We start from the raw sequence: 18,006 nt of genomic DNA, 5'->3' as shown, positions 1-18,006 counted from the left end.
TTAAGATTTGAGTATGACTGTTAAATTTGGAGGTCTCATTATGTTAATTATTCTTTACAACTGATCGTTTTTTTTTGTAATCATTTAATGCATGATTGAATGCGTCACCGTATGTTATAATTTTTTGAATGTAGCTTGGTATGTTTAAGTGTGCTTGAGCTAATCTTAATATGTTTTAATTAATTTGACAAAGCGTAGTATGATTTGATTTATTTGAAGGTAACTTTGAATAATTTAATTTGCTTGAACGCATGTTAGACTGATGTAATTTGATTGAACGCAAAAGGTATGTTTTAATTTTATTTAATGTATTTTTGTATGTTTTAATTTGCTTAAACACATTTTGTGATGTTTTAATTTGGTTGAATACATCTTGGTATGTTTTTATTTGTTGAATAAATATGTGTGTTTCTATTTGCTTGAACGCATCTTTATATGCTTGTATGTTTCTATTTGCTTGAACGCATCTATGTATGTTTCTATTTGCTTGAAAGCATCTTGGTATGTTTCTTGAAATTATCTAACTATATTTTAAGCTCATTGAGCACAGCTTAATTAATTTACTTTATTTTTTTTGTTACATAATATTTTTTCTTTCCATATGCATTGCAAAATGTTCTTCTAATTTTTATCCTAGTCTAAACAGAACAAAGATTAAGGTGATATGACATATACATTTTTGTTTATACTATACTTGGCATTACGGCTATATACATTTTATGCTGTTGGCCGATTTGTTGGCCGATTTATTTATTTTTATCGGGTACTTGTTGGATCATTTAAAAGTCTTGTTATAATTTACATAATACACTAAAGGCTTTTGTGTTTTGTTATGTGAATTATTTACATAATAAATTAGCTTTAACAACTCTTGTCCTTGTTTTAATGTGTATCTTATGAATATATTTTAAAGATTACTTTAAAGATCGTTTTTTAACTACTGCATATAATATGTAGGTTTTTTTTGCAAACAATAATCAACAAATTTTCCCGTTCGTGCCCAAAACACATGAAGTAGATGAAGTAGGTTTTTTTTTTTACTATTATAGCTAAAGAAAATTTGTGTTTGGTTTCCTATTTCAAATATGTCTATGCAGGTTGTATTGTTGTTGTTTTTTTAAGTTAATTAATTAATTATTTTTTTTTGTTGAAATTAAGACTGTATCGTCTTTATATATTAGTAGCAATCTGAAGGTGATAAAGGGTCGGTGTGGTCGGGACGTTAGAGCCCATGGTTGCTAAATGCCCCGAGTTCGAACCCCCAGGACAGATGAGCTAGATGGAGAAAAAAAAACACCAACAATTAAACAACCGCTGCCTTGTAGTTGTTTCATGGATGCTGTAAATCAGAATCAACAGATCATAAAGTACTTAACATGTTAACAAGTAACACCTAATTGTGTTGAGGAAATATAGCATTGCAATGAAAAACAGAGTTTCTTCCAGGCATCTACCGCCCCCCTTTTCCCACCGAACAAGATGGAATTGTATAGTAAACATATACATTTACTAGTGTCCGCGCCCTACCCTCCGGGAAAATGTAGACCGCCCCCCCCCCCCCCGAAAATATCAAGTGCTCCCCCCCCCTCCCCTCCGGGAAAATGTAGACCGCCTCCCCCCCCCCCCCCCCCCCCCCCGAAAATATCAAGTGCCCCCTGGATAAAAAAAGTCTGGAAGAAACAATGATCAAAAACAAATTGGAAGTAGATGATGAAAAGTCGAAGTAACTGTAAATCAAAATAAAAAGGGGAAAATGTAGCAGCAGAATATTTGAGCACCAAGTCAGTACAGGATATTGCAGTAAGAATATTCAAATCAATAATTATAAATACGCACACTGGAAGGATAGAAAATCTATCGTTAGCCCTAGGCTACACAAACATTTGTTGGTAGTGCCTTCGCCTGTATGTACACACCAAGTGATCAATTGTACACAGCCCGTCAATAAAACTTCACAACAAAAATAAAACCCGTCCTTAACAAAAATCGAAGTGAAAATTTTCAGAAATCAATTAAACAACCTTTTTTTTTTTACATTTGATCGGTCTAAACCAGTTCACAACAAGAAACAAAAAGCCTCAATGTTCACCTTCTAATTCAATGACGTTCACAAATGACGTCAGTCAATAATCAGGGGAGGGATGAGGGGAAATGGTGCAGGGGTCGGGGTGGTTTTCAGAAGAAGGGGGCGTGGTCGATGCCATGTACAGAACAATCGACGGCACGGGCAGCTTTGTTTAAAGAGTATTCGCGTTCAGTCATGCGTGACTGGGGCGACAGGGGTATTGGCTCATTGCCTAGACGTACAATAACCTGATTTGTACGTAATTTTAAAAAAAAAACCTGTACGTTTTTTTTCTATACCACATCAAACTTAATTGAAGCTATCAAAATGACGAACTGAATGCTTTTTTTAAAGTTATACAAAAGAAATAGGCAAGAAAATAATAGAATGTCTAGTGTCAAAACTACAGGCTTTATACAATATATAAGTTCGTTCCATTGTTTACGAATAGCTTCCCGCGCCTTTTGTTAGGGGAGCGCATTCGTAATCAGAACAGGAAGGTTGGGTCTAAGTAATGAAACAAAACAGTCCTTTTGTTTACGCGTTGCCATGGTGAGCTCTTTTGATATTAGGGCCAATGTGCGGTGGGTATTCATTAAACGGTCAACGGTTAATGTAAATTTAACTGCCAAACGATTGAACGATTGGTGTGTTGATTACGTAACTGAGGTCAATAAATACAGTAAAGTTGGGTCCGGTTAATTTACTACCGACTCGGGTTGGGTGTGAGTTCAGAAAAATAGAAAAGAAAATTATTTATTTTTTCCAATCAATGACGGGTCTCAGTTAAAGCTGAGTTGACGATAGACGAAAAGTGAAATCTATTTTGCTAGAAATTCTGTGTAGTTGTTTATCAAGAAAAATGCAACAAAAAGCATATTTGATATTCCCAATCAATGACGGGTATCAGGTTAAGCTGAGTGGTCGATAGACAACTCTATTTACTACCAATTCGGGGTAGTTGTGAGCAAAAAATAAAAGTAAATTCTTTTTTTGTCCAATCAATGATGGGTCTCCATATAAGCTGAGTTGGCGAAAGATAAAATAAATTGAAATCTAATTTAATATCGATGCTTTGAAGTTGTTTATCAAGTAAAATGCGACAAAAAGCATATTTAACATTCTCCAATCAATGGCGGGTCGACGATGGACAACTCTAAAACATTAAGTCTGTCTAATTTACTAATAGCAAGACTTTTGTGACTCATGAAAATACATAATTATGTATATCCTCAGTTTGATGATGGGTACTCAATAAAACTGAGTTTGATCATTCATGTACTAAGAATAGAAGTATTAGGAGATTCAACACTGGTGTCTTGAATGTATAGGTATTGTTGTCAGTGCAGTTTCGTGATAAATTATTTATTATAGATAATAGTAATAGCAGTATCTAAAAACTAACGATTGGTTATGAAGCGTTCGAGTTCATAATATGGCTCCATAGTCTAACAGACAATTGCTAGATAGGGCATTGGAAATCATCTCACAAAGTCTGGCAGTCAGAAGAAAGCTGGTGAACCCAAGGGATAGGACGTTACCTGTACTGCCTGGAACCACCTGTGTTGCAGAAGATACCGAAAACGAAACTGGAGTTGGTAATTCTATTCCTTAAGGGGCTTCACTACTGTTTGATATCGGAGTTGTCTCTCCTAGATTTGTTACAGTCTCACAGATTCCAGCTTGCTTTTCTTTATGGATTAGCTTCTATATCTTTTGTCCAACCAAGAACAAACTATAATCAAGAAGTTGTTTGATTTTAAACTTTTATCGAGCCTTATCTACCTGAGGAAATGAACTCGGATTCTTTTGTTTTAGCAACCATGCCAACCATATACGTAGCATATTCCGGGAATAAGTGTAGTATGAGATGGGACACAAAGTTACATCTATCAGAGAGTTCTTATCATAAGAGAAGAAAATAAGTGTAATATAAACAAACACAAAGACTGTCGCTGTCCCCCCCCCCCCACACACACCTACCCTAACAAAAATACTCGGTTGTTTGTTGTGCAATTAAGCGATTTAAAAAAAAAACGTTTGTATTCAACTCCGCACGACTCGGCTAACACAAGTTCGTGCGAACGTGCTAGGAGTTCGCTATCCCGCAGCTAAATAATGGGTGGTTCGATGGTTTAGAAGCGTTCGATTTTATTACTGTGATGTGATTGGCGTTTGAAATCAGGACCAATCTAAGTCGCTTAAAGTATGGTTGAAAATAGAAGAATATGAAATAAAATATGAAATACTTATCAATAGCGAATTATGTTAAAGCATGCAATGGACACATCGTTTATATAAAGCTATTGCAGAATCTACTGAACATGAAAATAGAGACGGTATGTTTTATGAAGTCACCATAAAGTGATGAAGCTGAAGACTGCAGTGAATTATTGTATTTTGGTAACGATATTTAACGATATTTTATCCCAATTCTCTATCCTATACTAATCACAGTTATAACAGTATGGGCATGGCATATGAACTACCGGCCTTATCAAAACATTAAATGAAGGGCTCTATGCCAAGAGCGAGAATAACGGGAAGGCAAAGTTGTCTCTAGATGGGGGGGGGGGGACGACATCGATGATTTAACTGCCCTTTGGCAAAATACTCAGAGCAGCATATAACAGAACAGAAAGTTATATAAAATCAAATGTGTCGCCCCAACGGTCACAATAAGGGTTAAGTGATGATTGATTGATTGACTGATTGATTGATTGATTGCTTACAGAATAGAGCAAGAGAAATGCCGTTTGGTCTGTGAAGCCCTGTATTTGCTCCATTTTGTAAACAGTTGTCAATGCTCTCAGAAATTTGTCAATATTAGCCTTCTTCATCATCTTTTCAGACACCTATCAGGTTAGCAGTTTAATGCTCTGTCCTTAGCCCATGTCGTCCACTGTTTAGTTTTGAATCCGCAATATATGCTAAAGACAATTTAATTCCATAAACACAGGTCTTTGATGAAAATGCTTGCAGGTTAGCAGTTTAACGCTCTGTCCTTAGCCCTTGCCGTTTACTGTTTAGTTTGGAATCCGCAATATCAGCTAAAGACTTAATTTCATTCCAGAAACACAGGTCCTTGATAAAAATGCTTGCAGTAACTAAGAATTTGGCTTAGAGGAATCCTATTTAACGACATTTTAAAAAAAACAATCTATTGTTGACTCCAGAATTATAACTTCTGACCCAGAATCAATCTATATCACCCACAGAAAACTTTTCCACTCAAGTACAATTATTAGAAGGAAAATAAATCGTAACATAAACATATATTCTTTATATTATTTGTATATCCTTATGCAGACTCGCCCAACAGCCAACAAAACAATTTAAAATAGACCCTCGGCTCTCTTTGTAGGTTTGAGACAGCATTGTTTTATAGGGAAAAAAAAACATGCGCAATGAAGATTCGAATCTATCAGAGGTGGGTTGGCGCTTTTAATATTTCCCGGCAAATGGTTCCCAACCTCTGCACCCCACACAATAACAGACATGATCGTTCTGGGACAAGCCTTAATTTAACTTGTCACCTAAACATAATCCTAACCATAACAGCTAGTAATACCTTTATTTAAAAAAAAATGGCATGATATATTACCCTAGGAGCGTTTCAAGTAAAAAACATAGAAAGTTTGGATCTCTCTTCATTTCTGTTATGATCAAGTTACCTTTGTCCCAAGCTTACAACCTCGACGCGCTATACAGGCATAAAATTCACCTAATCCATCCAAATGACACATAAAACATTGAGTTTCACGGCTGAGCGATTCTTACCATCACCATTCAAACATAAATCTTCACATCAACCATTCAACCTATGAACCAGATTGAAAAGCCATTGGAAAGTTATAAAAATAACCAGTCATGCTAGATTTAGAACCAGCTGGGGGTGGTAGTAAGTGCGAGATTAAGAGTGTTGGGGTTATCTTATTTTGAATGGATGTGATCCTTTCACCAAGTTCGAATCACTTTGCCTCTTAGGTTATTTTAAGAACAATCCTTTGGGAATTTAGGTTTTGGTTTTGGTTATGTTTAAATATGTAGGCCCTAAGTACAAGAATAGGTTCGGATTGTATTTTGGTCTAGAAATGTAGGCCTTTTACAAAACTAACTTCGGATTTTAGTTGGGCTAAAATATTTAGGCCCTAAAGACTAAGACTAGGTTGGGATTTTAGTTAGGTTTAATTATGTGGGCCATATACATAGCTAAGTTTGGCTTTTAGTTATGTTTAATTATTTAGGCCCTAAATAGGCCTACAAGACAAATGAGATTTTATTTTTATTTAAATATCTAGGCCTTTTACAAGACAAAAATGGAATTTAAGTTATATCTGAGTATGTAGACATTATACAGAGGTAAGTTTGGATTTTAGTTATGCTCAGAGGCGTAGTGAGGGGGGGGGGGGCGGGGGTGCGGACAGCACCGGGTGACACCATTTTGGGGGGCGGACACCAAGGCAAAAAATAGTAAAATATATAGAGAAAAATTTAAGGGGGGGGGGTGCAAATCGAAAGTTCGAGGGGGGTGCAAATCGAAAGTTTGAGGGAGGAGTGCACATCGAAAATTGAAAGTTTGTCCGCGGGAAGAGTCGCTACGCCTCTGGGGGGTGACACCATTAAGTGCCGCACCGGGTGACACCCGACCTCGCTACGCCACTGGTTATGCTTAATTATTTAAACCCTAAATACAAAAATAGGTTGGGATTTTAGCTTATGTTTTAACATGTACAGAAAAAGTAGGTTTTGGATTTTAGTGAGGTCTTACTATGTGGGCCTTTTACATTGACGTCCTACAGACTCTAACTACGAGATCCGAACGAGAGGCTTTCAAGTGAGCGGCCGAGCTCTCTATCCCTACGACCACGCTGTCCCAACACGTCTCCGAAAACCTAAGCAACATTTTCACCGGAAAACGTCCCCGGAAATCGAAACTTAAATTACATAAATAAAAATAAAAAAAAAATAAAAAAACATTTTTTTTCTGATCAGGATCGTATGTAGTTGAGTTTCTCAAACAGGATATTTCCCAGCAAACATTTCCCCTTCCTCCCCACACCTGCCCTCCAACCCCCCCCCCCTCCCCTCCCCTAAGCACAACACAAGCCTTTCATGACTGGAGTGTTTCTCTTGTGTCTTTTGTATCTTATTTCGTCGCTACCCAACACTAAAGTGGCCCTTATGTTCTGTGATTCTTCGCTAACTGCCGTTTTGCTTGCCTGCGTTCACTTACGCCATTTTTTCGTCGTCAATGAGGACCTTTAGGAAATTACGCTAATTTTTTTTTTTAACTGTTCATACGACTTGCACATTGCACAACATTCTATTTGTATTTGTATTTGTGTTTGCGTTTGCGTTTGTGTTTATGTTAATGTTGCGTTTGTGTTTTCTTTGTGTTTGTGTTTGGGTTTGCGTTTGTGTTTGCGTTATGTTTCCGTTTTTTTTTGTGTCTTTTGGTTTTGGTTGGTTGTGGTTAGGGTTAATTCGAAAAGTAATATATTTCCTAAACCCGGGTAATACCAGTATATGATGCTTTGTAAACACAAGTCATGGTCATATAAAGATAGGTTTTTGACAAAGGCCAGTGCAGTTCCTGGCCGTAACGGCTAGTATAATACTATAAGTAAGTAAGTAAGGATTTCTCTCAAGACCTAGTAATCCACTTAGCAGATGAAGTAGAGTTCATGTTTCTAGACCTCGGCACTATGCTCAGACGCGTTTAATTTCCCCAACTAAGTCAGGTAACCATCCTGGCTTGGTGGACTCAAGTGCTATATCCACAGGTTAGAACCGAGGTCTGAACTCAAGACCTTTGAACTAGCAACCACCAAACGCTCTACCATTCGAGCATGCCGTCCAATATATATATATATATATATATATATATATATATATATATATATATATATATATATATATATATATATATATATATATATATAAGCAATGCGTGTGTGTGTGTTTGTCCTTTATGAATTACTACACCTCTCATCACATCGCCGTGAAACTTTAGCAAGTTGTTGAGAATATTCCTGGGGAGGTTTCTGCGAAAAAAATAAATTCAAATTCGCATGGGTGGCGCCCCAGTAGGGCGCGATTTGTTTTTCTCTATATACCGTATATAAAAATAATAAAAGTGAATTGCAGTGACACTGTTCACACGATCGCCATGAAACTTAAGAAAGTTGTTGAAAATATTCCTGGGGAGGTTTCTGCGAAAAAAAATATTTCAAATTCGCAGGGGTGGCGCCCCGATAGGGCGCGATTTGTTTTTTTCTATTTACGGTATATAAAACTAAAAGTCGATTTTGGTTTGGCATAGTTCATCCAATAGCTATGAGACTTTGGGGAGTTCATTATACCACTCTAGGGAAGGGTTCTGTAAAAAAATAATTTTTAATTTTGCAAGGGCGACGCCATTGGGTGGGTCCGATTTTTCTCTATTTACGGTATATAAAAATAATAAAAGTGAATTGCAGTGACAAAGTTTATCCGATAGGCATGAAACTTTGGGGATTTCATTATAAAACTCTAGGGAAGGGTTCTGTAAAAAAATATTTTTAATTTCGCAAGGGCGGCACCACGGGAGGTTGCGATTTTTCTCTATATACGGTATATAAAAATACAAGTCGAATTTGGTGTGACACCGTTATCCGATAGCCATGAGACTTTGGGAGAATTGATTAGAACAATTCAAAGAAGGGTTCTGTTTAAAAAAAATCCTTTTTTAATTTCGCAAGGGTGGCGCCACGGGAGGCTGCGATTTTTCTCTATATACGGTTTATAAAATTTCGGTTTCACACCGTTCATCCGTGTACCATGAAACTTTGGGGAGATGATTGGATCACTGAATGGTAGGGTTCTGCAAAAAATATTGTTTAATATTGCAAGGGCGGCGCCCCCCCCCCCCCTCCCGGGGGAGCGATTTTTTTCTCTATACACGGTATATTAAAAATTAAACTCGGATGCGGTTCATCCGAGTGCCATGAAACTTTAGGGAGTAGATGTGAATACTCCCGAGAATATTTCTGCGAAAAAGAAAACTAAAGTTTCTTACGGGCGGCGCCATATAGGGTGCAACTTTCGTCAATACACGGTTTGGCACCCAGAGTTTTAGAGCGACTAAGTTAGCACTTGGCATCCGTTAATCGAGCGTCCTGCATAGCGAGTAAGGGGTACTACTATATTCAGCGGTAAAACTACAACAGGCTTCTAAAAATAACTTTGTAACGCGAGGAAATCCTTCTGTACAGTTTCGTCACCTTGCGAAAGATGAAAAAAATAACTGTTTGAATATGAGGAGCCTACTGTAGAGTTTCGTCCCTTTGCGAATGATGCAATAAGCATCTACTATTAGACAAGCCAGTCAGAAATTGAGTTCGAGCATCTAATAATAGACCATTAGTAACGCTATATATAGCTTATTGCATCAGTCACACTGGTGTTTAAAACACGTCAAATACTTTTTTTACGTGTTAAAGAAAAAAATCCTGTTGATTTGTGTCACTTTAGCGAATGACGAAATCTGCATCATTATTACTTTTAAGGAGCCAGGGGTCGTACGCCGCGCCTATGCGGTAGTGTAATGGGGGGGGGGGGGCTGAGAACGCCCCTTTGCGTCTCTGACACATGGGCGGTCACCAAAGTGTGTTCTAACATTATTTGGATGAGCGGTTAATGTACACTCAATGTTTACATGCGGTAGTGTAGGTAAACCCGTGTCCCGATATTTATGATCTAAGCGCAGGCATTGTTTACATTTAAATAACTCACTTTTAGAAAAGATGGTCACGCGTCTAAGAACATATGATTGGTAACGCGTTGGTGAAATCCTTCTAATACATTTCGTTAAACTTTCTTCTATCCCCGCGGCAACGCGCGGGGGACGGGTACGCTAGTATATATATATAATGTGTTTGAGAAAATCATCGTCTCATTCGTTTACCTTTTAGTAACATAATAAGATTAGACATGCTTCAATGGTTGCGTGTCAGCCCCATCAAGTTTCAAGTGTTTACATTATAAAACGATGTGAAAGACGAATTCTGCCCCTAGCTGAAGGCCCTTACATTTCCACCCAACCCCAATTTTATGGAGAAGTGAAAAAAGAAGTTGTACAAAAAATATGGAATTTCCTTCCTTATTTTTTCAGATAAAATATTACAGAAAACAACTACATTGGAGTAATGCTTGGCTGTTCAATCATTGTGTTGTATCTCCTAGTAGCATACAATCAATACAATTCTTAACGTTAACATTACCAATTATTTGTGTTAAGTATTAGTAAAATCGTTATTCTTTAAAGCATTTTGCTAATTTTATAAAAGAAATTTAAAACAAAAAGACAATTAGTTGTTAGAATGAAAAACCGGTTTGTCAATATGTGGACATGGAGACTCCTACTGTTAGGTAAGATTTTAGTTTCCTCTAGACTGTACATTTTTGATTTGAGATTAAAATTTAGATCTAACTAGATGAAGTAGAGTACATATGTTTCTTGACATTGGCATATGAAGGTATAATGTGCTCAGCACGATGGCCAGCCTCCTTTACTTTCACCAACGTAAGTCAGGTACCCTTTAGAGCTGGGTGGAGTCAGGGACGTCATACAGTCACGAGTCCAAGCTGAGATCCGAACTCGTGACTTTTACTCTAGCACCCAAACGCTCTGCTATTCCAACACGCATTCCGTATATTTTGGGTTTAGAAAATCAAACTTTTTGGTTTACTTTTCTCAGATTACTTATATATTTTGAAGATGGGTTAGGGTAAAAGTTAATTAAGTGATACTGAAAAGAGTATAATTAGGATAAACATGCACACAGCTATGCTTTGTTGATACCTTTAACAGAAGCTCATGTATTATATCCTATATATATATATATATATATATATATATATATATATATATATATATATATATATATATATATACATATATGGTGAAAGGACAAATGATTTCAGGACAAATGATCTCAGGACAAATGATCACAAGGACAAATGATCTCACTGTTGAATATATGTATGTGTGTATATGTATGTGTGCGTCTGTGTCTGTGTATTATTTATGGAGCATGAAATTGAATTTCGGATTGTTTTACCTTCTAAGGTAATATAGCCAGGTAGATTGTATTACCTCATAAGGCATGAACGATACAGTCAACCGTATCACATGAAAAGAAAGTCTAGTTGCCTCGTACTCTGTCTGATTAAGTAATCAACTTATTTTATGGATTCTTTCATGGGTATCTTCAAAGAAAACCGCGGCTAATAGTTTATTGATAATTGTTTTTTTTTTGTTTATGACTAATCGATGAAGTATTTTGAAATGAATGTATTGTTTATTTTAATGGTTTAAATTATTGAATGTTTATTCGTGTGTTTGAAAAGCTGACAGTGCCCTGCTTTATTTAATTAACTTAAATTTTAATAAGATTATATTTTATTGTTACATTAGTTACTTACCTGAGTCTACCCAGCTCTGATGGGTACCTAACTCACGTTAGGGAAAGTAAAGGCGGCAGGGCATAGTTCTGACCACACTATCTCTTCATATGCCGAGGTCACAGAAACAAGTGAACTCTACTTCACTTGCCCCATAGACCGTCAGGTTTGAAAGGGAAACTTTACTTTTACTTTAGTTACTTAGTTTTGTAATTGTGATTGTATGTCCATTTGTCTGTACGTGTGGTTACGAACCCGAATAACTTGAGCAACATTTTAGTAATGCTGACGAGACTTCATATCAAATGTGTTGTTTTCTTTAAATTTTTCAGCAATATCTGATAACCGAACCGGAAGTGGTATTATTCTACTTCCGCTTTCTTAAAAGCCGATAACTTGGCTACCGTGTAAGTTAAGAGGAATAAACTTAATTATAAGTACTAAATCGTCGTATGGTGTAATTTTTCAAAGTATAATTTGACTTATTCCTTTGGGGGTCCCTGTAGAGCAAAGGCTTACATTCACACCTCCCCATCGGACTCTGTTTTGAGGGGTTCTCTTTATTTACACCCATGCAATCCCGGCAGACCTTGCCTCTATTTACACCGTCCCTCTCCATGAATGTTTTAGTCGACCTACTACTATTCTATTTCCCCGGGGGGAGGGAGGGTTAATTTAGTATTTTACCAGAGTTTCTTCCAGGCATCTGTTCGGGAGAGGTAGGGGTTGGGCTCAGACCCCCCCCCCTACCCCCCAAGCAAGTCTACCACCCCCGAACGAAATGGAATTTATATAGAAAACATATACTTTTACCAGTGTCCCCGCCCCCCCCCCCCCCCCCCGGAAAATGTTGACCACCCCCATCCGCCCCGAAAATATCAAGTGCCCCCCCCCCCCCCCCGGAGAAAAAAGTCTGGAAGAAATACTGTATTTTACATTACGTTATTTTACGACACCGCCCTATTCTTTAGTATAAACCCTCCCACACTTGATGTTGAATAGACATTTAAGAAAAAGGTTCTCGCCTATAGAGCTTAACAACACTACAAATGTAAGGAATATATAAAAAGAACGAGAAACTCACTGATAGAGTGTTCACAACAACGGTAAACAGAGCGAACCTTAGTGTATTTAGGTGAATAAAGAGGATGTAGTTGACGGGTTTGTAGTGGTGTATTCATGTTCGACAAGGTAGGGTGGGTTGTGAATACACATTTAGGGGAGAGGGTGGGTGAGGACAGGGTTAGTGGACCGAGGATAAGTTAGGACGGGGTTATTTAGTACAGGGGGGTCAGTTAAAACTGGGGTCAGTTAGGACTGGGGGTTATTTAGTACAAGGGGTCAGTTGGGACTGGGGTCAGTTAGAACAAGGGGTCAATTATTTAGTACTGGGGTCAGCTTTGACAGGGGTCAGGACTAGGGGTCAGTTAGGACTGGGGATTAATTAGAAATGGGGGTCAGCTAGGACAGGGGTCAGTTAAAACTAGGGGACAGTTAGAACTAGTGTCAGCTAGAATTAGGTGTCAGTTAGGACTGGTGTCAGTTAGAACTAGCGGTCAGTTAGGACTCGGGGTTATTTAGTAAAAAGGGTCAGTTAGGACTGGGGTCAGTTAGGACTGAGGTCAATTCGGACTGGGGTCAGGACGAGTCAGTTAAGACTGGGGTCAGTTAATACTGGGGTCAGTTAAATCTTTGTTTAGTGGGCCGATGCTAAGTTAGGACTGTGGTCAGTTAGGACTGGGGTCAATTAACACTGGGGTCAGTTAACACTGGGGTCAGTTAACACTGGGGTCAGTTAACACTGGGATCAGTTAACACTGGGGTCAGTTAACACTGGGGTCAGTTAACACTGGGGTCAGTTAGGACTGGTGCCAGTTAGGATTTGGGTCAGTTACAACTGGGGTCAGTTAGGATTGGGGGTCAGTTATGACAGAAGGTCGGTTACGACTGGGGTTAGGACTTAAGGGTCAGTTAAGACTATAGTCAGTTAGGACTGACTGTGGATTAAAAGCGGTAGAGCGCTAGACAGTTAACCCGAGAGTCTCGAGTTTGAATCAGGGTTCAAGTCAGTAGAACGTCCACTCATAGAAAGTAAATACGTCTGGGCATACTGTTGACAACACTATCTCTTCTTATACCGAGGTAACAGAAACAGGTGAACTCTACTTCACTTGCACCATAGACCGTCAGGTTTGAAATGGAACTTTACCTTTTTTAAAAGGAGACGGGTGAAATCGCATAAAACAAAAATAGCTGCAACCAACAGCTCAATGGAAATACAAATACAATAAAAACAAGACTACGGTTCCCGATCTTGCTAATATCTGTGCAGTTAAAATGAGCAATCAAAAGATTATCAAATAGAAAAAGCCTACTAAACTAAAAAAATATCACGTAAATCTTTATTCTTCAAATCAAGTTCTCCTTCGATTGCCACGAAGAACTCTAGAACCTACTTAAGTGTAATGTCTTAACGTAAATGGTTACAATGTAAATTTCCCAATACATTTCTCCCTCGATATTTACTCTCTACTTGTATTATTTTATCTGGCAAATCGCTACTCGCTCAGCCATTTTAGCTCCACGCTAGGAGACGTTGTTTCAACGGTCAGATTTTTCTTATCATCAAGCTAAAGTTTAGCTGCTAAACCATAAATTATTCATCGTAGGTTAGAATCTATATATGTTATGTTTTTAGTCACTGAATGTGTGTAAGTGTGAGTTTGTGTGGTGCAAGTAGGGTGGGTCTTCGTATGCGTGTTTGTACGTGTATGTGCGTGTTTGTGTTTCTGTTTTCGTGTAGGCCTACATGTATGTTTGTGTGTGTACATTTATTCAGCACTATGTTTCAAATACAGAAATATGAACTGTAACATTTATTTAGCATCCTAACCACTTTATTAACATAAACTAGATATTTAACCCCAGGTTGTGTATATTGATCCGAGTCACTTTACTTGTGTAAGTGCTCACGTATGCATATATGTGAGTGTGGCTTTGTGTGCAATTGTAATTCTATGCGTCTCTATGTGCGTGTGTCTCTGTATGTGAGTTTGTGTGTGTTTTAGCGTGCGCGTGTGTGTGTGTGCGTGCGTGCGTGCGTGTGTGTGTATGTGTGTGTGTGTGCGTGTGTGTGGGTGTGTGACATTGTAGTCAACAATACCTATGTTTCAAATACAGATGGGCGCATCGTAAATCTTTTCTTATAATCTTTTTAAAAAAAAAAACATTTGATAAACATAAACTACAGAATCAAACACATCCCCCCAGAGGCGTAGCGAGGTGGGGGGGGGGAGGTGAGCACATATTTCCCCGGGCGCCAATAGGTTGGGGAAAAACGAAATTAAAAGCTCATTTTAGCTGTAGTTTGTTTTTAATTATAAATATAAAAAATAAAAGGGGGGGGGGAGGGACGCCAAATTGAAAGTTTGTCCCCGGGCGCCGGGAAGGTTTGCTACGCCTCTGCTTCCCTCACCCGCTCTGCACAACCCAAACACACACATTTCTGGTAGTGCCTAACATTAGTGTACGTTACACTTAGTACAGACGTCTAACACAAGCATTAAATAAAAAAAAATAATTCCTGATATAATTTGTAAAGACCTTCAAACTTTCACAAACACGAGCAATTAAAATTTAATCTTATAATACATTTTGAAATTGTTCAAATTCTCTTGATCAACTCGACCTGCACCTGTTGATAACGATCAGCCCTCGTTAATATTATACCCACCAGCTCAACTCATAAGTCGTCGACAAGCTTGGCTGGCATCTATCAATGGCTCCCTGTCTATGTGTAGCTGTTTTTGTGTACGTGTGTGTTTGTGTGTGTATATTTTTTTTCAGCACTGCGTTTAAATACAGAAATATGAACTGTAACATTTATTTAGCATCCTAGCCACTTCATTAACATAAACTAGATAATTAACCCCAACTTGTGTATTGATCCGAGTCAATTTACATGTGTAAGTGCTCACGTATGTGAGTGTGTCTTTGTGTGCAATTGTAATTTTATGTGCCTCTGTGTGCGTGTGTTTCAGTAGGTGAGTTTGTGTGTGTTTGAGCGTGAGTGTGTTCGTGTATGTGTGTGTGCGTGTGTGTGTATATGTGTGTGTTTGTGTGTGAGTGTGTGTGTGTGTGTACATGTAGTCAACAATACCTATGTTTCAAATACGGATGTGTGCAACGTAAATCTTTTCTTAAAATCTTAAAAAAAACTGACAAACACAAACTACAGAATCATAACTACCCCCCCCCTCCCCACCCACACCGCTCTGCGCAAAACAAACACAAACATTTCTGTTAGTGCCTAACATTTGTGTACGTCACACTTAGTACAGACGTCTAGCACAAGAAGACGTCAATGACGTCTTTAATTTGCGCATGACCAGTACCCTGACATGCCGCTATGATAAAAAAAAAATGCATATATAAATTGTAAAGACATTCAACATTTCACAAACTCTAGACATTAAAATTTAATCTAATAATACATTTTGAAATTGTTCAAATTCTCTTGATCAACTCGACCTGCACCCGTTGATAACGATCAGCCCTCGTTTTATATTATACCCACCAGCTCAGCTCATAAGTCGTCGACAAGCCTGGCTGGAATCTATCAATGGCTCCCGGCAGTGTTCGATGCCACGTTCTCAGAACGGCAGTTTGTGCGGACAGCTTTGTTCTTTGAGGGTTCGTGTGTTCACTCATCCGCGCAGTCCCCTGGGGAGTTATAGCCCCTGTCAAGACTTTCTTCAATATGCTTGTTTTTATGTCATCGAAAAAAAAATTTAATACACATTTTTTTTTATTTACTTTTTGTGTACCGTATACAATCAGTAGCTATGGTGAGAAAAATATTTTGTATACCGACCCCCCCACTCTCTCTCTCTCTCTCTCTCTCTCTCTCTCTCTCTCTCTCTTCCCCTTTACATCGTAGCTGGCTTGTTTGGTTAAGGCAACGTTTTAAAAAATTGTGTTTACGTATAACCAACGACAGGTTTTCTGTTAATGAGAACGTGCAAGTATTTAGCATACTATCACGATGCTAATTAAACTAATCAATTATTGAACTGTAGAACGACCTGTTTGACTATTTGCCACGCTGTTAATAAGTAAATACTATTTGGTCATTGATTGTCTCAATAACGCAGAGAACGTCTATATTACCGTATCGTGAAAGCATTGTGTATCTAGAACAATACGATAATACTTAACACGTATTCTACATTATCCAACCGATGATGGGTACACAATGACATACAACCTGAGTGGTCTATAGGTTTAATAACCTATAGTTCGTCACGTTTTCTTGTGAAAAATTTAATTTTCTCTAATGTTTATGTGTTAAATGAAAGGTTTTTGAGTGAAAATAATCAAGGAATAGACGTGTTTAAACGTGTAGCAGTAATTGGCGGGACTGTGTTATGTATGTTTTTTGTTAGGTGGATTTTAAGATACTTAAACAGCGTGTCTTACGTTATGAATAAAGGGATCTGTTATCTGTGTTGGTTATGTATGGTTATGTTATTACTCGAAGCATAAAATGTTTATGCGGCTTCTGGAGAATATGAGTACACTAAATTGGACATGAAAGGCATATTAGGTCTATGCAGTGTTTCTTTCATTTCTGTTCTGGGGTGGGGGTAGGAATTAAAAATTCTAGGGGAGGGGGAGCAGACACTGGTAAAAGGATATATTTTCTAAATTATATTTTGTTCCCGATGTGGTGGGGGCGGGGGAAGGTAGCCTTCTTCGGTGAAGAGGGGGGTGGGGGCAGTGCCCCCACACCCACCCGCTTGAGTTGCCTGAAAAAAAAATCTGTCTATGAAGCAGCAGGAAGTTTAGCCTACCAATTACCAGCCGGTACCCCCCCCCCCCCCCGCCTGACTATACCTCCAAAGATTAATACCCCAACCTCTGTCTATTACCGAAGGCCGGAATAACGCAGCAGGACATCATTTAAAATGTACAGCAAACTGACCTCGGAACTTATGATAACATTAGACGTAACCATAAGAGAAAGGAAATGATAATGTCAATGAGGATGTGTGTGTTCTGTTATGTAATGTATGATCTAAAGGCTATATGGGATATGGGTGGTTTGTATGGGACATGGGTGGTCTATATGGGACATGGTTGGTTTTATATGGGAAATGGGTGGTATATATGGGACTTGGGGGGTCTATATGGGACATGGTTGGTTTTATATGGGAAATGGGTGGTATATATGGGACTTGGGGGGTCTATATGTGACATGGTTGGTTTTATATGGGACATGGGTGGTATATATGGGACTTGGGGGGTCTATATGTGACATGTTTGGAAGAGTAGTTTATATAGGTCATGAGTGATAAATTTGTGTTATGAGTGGTTTATATGGGGCATATATAAAACACAGTCCATATGTTAAATGTTGTGCCTATTCTCAACAATGGACATGGATTATCTATAATTGTATAATGAGAAAAAGGGTTAACGAGAATACTATGTGT

At 38.2% G+C, this 18,006-nt stretch overlaps 1 protein-coding gene across 1 annotated transcript in view; it reads left to right on the top strand.

Moving 5' to 3' along the window:
• The first annotated feature begins 10,292 nt into the window (after positions 1–10,292).
• The window catches only part of LOC131929056 (mucin-3A), a 32,664-nt gene continuing 24,950 nt past the window's right edge, over positions 10,293–18,006 (top strand). The window contains exon 1 of the mRNA XM_059285245.1: positions 10,293–10,477. Within this exon, the coding sequence (XP_059141228.1) occupies positions 10,429–10,477 (49 nt within the window). The 5' untranslated portion in view covers positions 10,293–10,428. The remainder of the gene's footprint in view (positions 10,478–18,006) is intronic.

Source organism: Physella acuta, unplaced genomic scaffold, assembly GCF_028476545.2.
Source record: "Physella acuta isolate Inbredline_101_S28 unplaced genomic scaffold, ASM2847654v3 ptg001587l, whole genome shotgun sequence".
Classification (NCBI taxonomy): domain Eukaryota; kingdom Metazoa; phylum Mollusca; class Gastropoda; family Physidae; genus Physella; species Physella acuta.
This window is presented reverse-complemented; position numbering and strand designations above follow the sequence as displayed.